General features: G+C 47.1%; 1 protein-coding gene across 1 annotated transcript in view; it reads right to left on the bottom strand.

The window, feature by feature from the left end:
* Positions 1-5,000, bottom strand: part of LOC306918728 (arf-GAP with Rho-GAP domain, ANK repeat and PH domain-containing protein 3-like) — a gene marked incomplete at its 3' end in the record, with an annotated part of 76,729 nt that overhangs the window by 30,682 nt on the left and 41,047 nt on the right. Inside the window, 2 exon segments of the mRNA XM_079531596.1 lie at positions 1,416-1,501; positions 1,883-2,082. Coding sequence (XP_079387722.1) covers positions 1,416-1,501; positions 1,883-2,082 — 286 coding nt within the window.

The raw sequence follows: 5,000 nt of genomic DNA, 5'->3' as shown, positions 1-5,000 counted from the left end.
CCCATTACTGGGACATGGGGAATGGTCCACCCATTACTGGGACATGGGGAACGGTCCACCCATTACTGGGACATGGGGAACGGTCCACCCATTACTGGGACATGGGGAGCGGTCCACCCATTACTGGTACATGGGGAACGGTCCACCCATTACTGGGACATGTGGAACGGTCCACCCATTACTGGGACATGGGGAACGGTCCACCCATTACTGGGACATGTGGAACGGTCCACCCATTACTGGGACATGTGGAACGGTCCACCCATTACTGGGACATGGGGAACGGTCCACCCATTACTGGGACATGGGGAGCGGTCCACCCATTACTGGGACATGTGGAACGGTCCACCCATTACTGGGACATGGGGAACGGTCCACCCATTACTGGGACATGGGGAACGGTCCACCCATTACTGGGACATGGGGAACGGTCCACCGGGGGGGGGGGGATACGGCAAAAATAGCCGATCTATAAGCAACGCGACGTCCGTGTTGTGAGCTTGTAGATCAGGTACTTTTGGTAAAGAATTACCAAAAGTAGCCGATCTACAAGCTCTGCTCACAATACGGACGTTAACAGAAATAGCAGTCCAATAAATGACTGCCTACATAATGAAGTTTTAATGTATTTATCGCAATTCAATGAAATAATGTTAGATCATATATTTTTTCATGGCAGGAATTAATTAATATTAATAAAACATATGTTCGGAGACACAATTAATGTGTCTCACATGCATGTACAAAATATATATTGGACTTTATCACATAGCTTTACAACCCCACCAACCTTAATCCAAAAACTATTAAAATATATTCTACAGCAAGCAACTGATTCCTCTCCTAACGTCATGCGCTGGGCCTGGGTGATACAATGAATCAGATTAGTAATAGGCGTATAGGCCTACTATTGCAAATGAATTGTTTTATTATAAATAAAATAAAACAGTTGCAAATAAATGCACAGATCATTTGTCTCGAGATCTGTAGCTTCGAGATCGCTGGTTCAACTTCTGCCTCTTCTGAGTTGGAGCGCAATAAGCGCATGCATGCAGAAGCAGCGCACGTGCGCGCAAACGCGTGCATGTGCGCTCAAGAGCGAGCTTGCGCAATGCATTATGGGGCAGATTTGCTTCGCTGTGTTTTTGTAGTGACCATCGGATGGTCCCTACAATTCCCGGTGCATTGTGGGATACTTCAGTCCACTACATTAGGGTGCAAAAATGCTCACTACATATTCGGACACTATAACAAAATGGCGGAACGCCAAAGTAGTGCACTATATGGGGCATAGGGAATGAATTCGAACGCAGCCTATGACTAAAACCAAAATAGAAATTTGCTGCCAAAAACAACAGACTATCAGTAAACTGGGGTGAAAGCTCTGACCTCTGACCTTTGACCTCTGACCTCACCTGGACTATTTCGTTGCTCCAGACGCTGGTGTCCAGTTTCAGACTCTGAACCTTCGAAACCATCGTCCCCAAACCTCTGTGTTGACCTGCACACACACACACGCACGCACGGTTGTCTATGTTGGGTAGGGTAGAGTGCTAGAATAAATTTGAAGTTATCATCAATACAAACACTGTGTGTGTGTGTGTGTGTGTGTGTGTGTGTGTGTGTGTGTGTGTGTGTGTGTGTGTGTGTGTGTGTGTGTGTGTGTGTGTGTGTGTGTGTGTGTGTGTGTGTGTGTGTGTGTGATGATGATGTCGATGTAGATCGACTAGTTGAAATATTTTAAAATGTTTTTAAAAATGGCAAAATAAGTTAAGTCGACAAAACTCTCAGGATATTTAGTTGACTAAAACACAGTTCTTACAGATGACCACAGACCGACATACAGACAGACAGACAGACAGACAGACAGACAGATACTGACCAGCACAGTTCTTACAGATGACCACAGCCAGGTTGATGGAGGCCCAGTCGGGGCTGACCGCCCTGCAGTCGGCACAGAGCCGGTTGCTCAGGTTGGACCAGATCTTCTCGGCCACCTCGTAGTCCGACAGCGTCTCGGCGATGGACTCCTGGACCGCCTCTGTCCAATCACGCTTCTCCTTCTCTGACTCGGCCGTGAAGCTGAGGGGAGAGAGAGAGAGAGAGAGAGAGAGAGAGAGAGAGAGAGAGAGAGAGAGAGAGGGGGGGGGGGGGGGAGGGAGAGGGAGAGGGAGAGGGAGGGAGAGAGAGAGAGAGAGAGAGAGAGAGAGAGAGGGGGGGAGAGGGAGAGGGAGAGGGAGAAGGAGGGAGAGAGAGAGAGAGAGAGAGAGAGAGAGAGAGAGGGGGGGAGAGGGAGAGGGAGAGGGAGAAGGAGGGAGAGAGAGAGAGAGAGAGAGAGAGAGAGAGGGGGGGAGAGGGAGAGGGAGAGGGAGAAGGAGGGAGAGAGAGAGAGAGAGAGAGAGAGAGAGAGAGAGAGAGAGAGAGAGGGGGGGAGAGGGAGAGGGAGAGGGAGAAGGAGGGAGAGAGAGAGAGAGAGAGAGAGAGAGAGAGAGAGAGAGGGGGGGAGAGGGAGAGGGAGAGGGAGAAGGAGGGAGAGAGAGAGAGAGAGAGAGAGAGAGAGAGAGAGAGAGAGAGGGGGGGGGGAGAGGGAGAGGGAGAGGGAGAAGGAGGGAGAGAGAGAGAGAGAGAGAGAGAGAGAGAGAGAGGGGGGAGAGGGAGAGGGAGAGGGAGAAGGAGGGAGAGAGAGAGAGAGAGAGAGAGAGAGAGAGAGAGAGGGGGGGAGAGGGAGAGGGAGAAGGAGGGAGAGAGAGAGAGAGAGAGAGAGAGAGAGAGGGGGGGGGAGAGGGAGAGGGAGAGGGAGAAGGAGGGAGAGAGAGAGAGAGAGAGAGAGAGAGAGAGAGAGAGAGGGGGGGAGAGGGAGAGGGAGAGGGAGAAGGAGGGAGAGAGAGAGAGAGAGAGAGAGAGAGAGAGAGAGAGAGAGGGGAGATGAAAACCTCTTGTTTCTATGTCAGTGGTTCTCAAACTATTTCATGTCAAGGACCCCAAAAATGATATGCAATTGGCCGTCTTAAAACATGTTGTTCCAGGGACCCACCAGAAGCAAAGATTTGTGCCACATTTTCAAGATCATTGAAAAATAGCAGACCTACAAGCTACGAGCTTGTAGGTCTGCTATTTTTCAATAGCTAAAGTGTAACATAATGCTATAAAACACCAAAAGGGTCACCAGACCGGTGCTGTAGAGCACAGAGTCGGTTTAACGATGTTAGGTGGAGATCCATGCCCCGCCCGGCTATGCGATACCCATTGTACCCATAGAGTATATAAAAGGATAGAGACTGAACTGGCGTGAAGCTCCGCCCCCCCAGCTATTCATGTCAGTGGAAGTTGCTCAGTGGCGTTTTGAAGCACCCGGAAGATTGCCGGAAGTACCGTCTCAGAACGTCTACTTCCGCATTTGACCACCAAATTTTGGTGGTGAAATGTGGAAGTGCAACCGAGCGCTCAATGTTAAAGCCCAGCTGCACGGGGTTTCCCAGTCATGAATCCACGGTTCCGCCTGTAGTCCCTCCTCCTACCACTAGGGCCCAGAGCTTCAACGTTGAATAGCCTCACTGGCCCCTTGATTGTACCTGTGTCAGAGTACCCGTTCCACTCCCTGTGGGGGTGTGGAACGAACGTGTCGAATCTGAAGTCGGTGGGGCGAACGGTTCTCGAGTTACGTATTTTACAGACAGAGACGTGGTCGTGCATTTATAGATAGAGATAGATAGATTTTAGGGTGTGGTAGGGTGTTATTTTAGGGTGTTATTTTAACCTGAAGGTCTTGTAGGGTGTTATTTCAGGGTGTTTAGGGTGGTATTGTAGGGTGTTTAGGGTGTTATTTTAGGGTGTTATTTGAACCTGAAGGTCTTGTAGGGTGTTATTTTAGGGTGTTATTTGAACCTGAAGGTCTTGTAGGGTGTTATTTTAGGGTGTTATTTGAACCTGAAGGTCTTGTAGGGTGTTATTTTAGGGTGTTATTTGAACCTGAAGGTCTTGTAGGGTGTTATTTCAGGGTGTTTAGGGTGGTATTGTAGGGTGTTTAGGGTGTTATTTTAGGGTGTTATTTGAACCTGAAGGTCTTGTAGGGTGTTATTTTAGGGTGTTATTTGAACCTGAAGGTCTTGTAGGGTGTTATTTTAGGGTGTTATTTGAACCTGAAGGTCTTGTAGGGTGTTATTTTAGGGTGTATTTTGAACCTGAAGGTATTGTAGGGTGTTATTTTAGGATGTTATTTGAACCTGAAGGTCTTGTAGGGTGTTATTTTAGGGTGTTATTTGAACCTGAAGGTCTTGTAGGGTGTTATTTTAGGGTGTTATTTGAACCTGAAGGTCTTGTAGGGTGTTATTTTAGGGTGTTATTTGAACCTGAAGGTCTTGTAGGGTGTTATTTTAGGGTGTTATTTGAACCTGAAGGTCTTGTAGGGTGTTATTTTAGGGTGTATTTTGAACCTGAAGGTCTTGTAGGGTGTTATTTTAGGGTGTTATTTGAACCTGAAGGTCTTGTAGGGTGTTATTTTAGGGTGTATTTTGAACCTGAAGGTCTTGTAGGGTGTTATTTTAGGATGTTATTTGAACCTGAAGGTCTTGTAGGGTGTTATTTTAGGGTGTATTTTGAACCTGAAGGTCTTGTAGGGTGTTATTTTAGGATGTTATTTGAACCTGAAGGTCTTGTAGGGTGTTATTTTAGGGTGTTATTTGAACCTGAAGGTCTTGTAGGGTGTTATTTTAGGGTGTATTTTGAACCTGAAGGTCTTGTAGGGTGTTATTTTAGGATGTTATTTGAACCTGAAGGTCTTGTAGGGTGTTATTTTAGGGTGTTATTTGAACCTGAAGGTCTTGTAGGGTGTTATTTTAGGGTGTTATTTGAACCTGAAGGTCTTGTAGGGTGTTATTTTAGGGTGTTATTTGAACCTGAAGGTCTTGTAGGGTGTTATTTTAGGGTGTATTTTGAACCTGAAGGTCTTGTAGGGTGTTATTTTAGGATGTTATTTGAACCTGAAGGTCTTGTAGGGTGTT

This window comes from Electrona antarctica, assembly GCF_951216825.1.
Source record: "Electrona antarctica genome assembly, contig: scaffold_464, whole genome shotgun sequence".
In the NCBI taxonomy this organism is placed as follows: Eukaryota; Metazoa; Chordata; class Actinopteri; order Myctophiformes; family Myctophidae; genus Electrona; species Electrona antarctica.
This window is presented reverse-complemented; position numbering and strand designations above follow the sequence as displayed.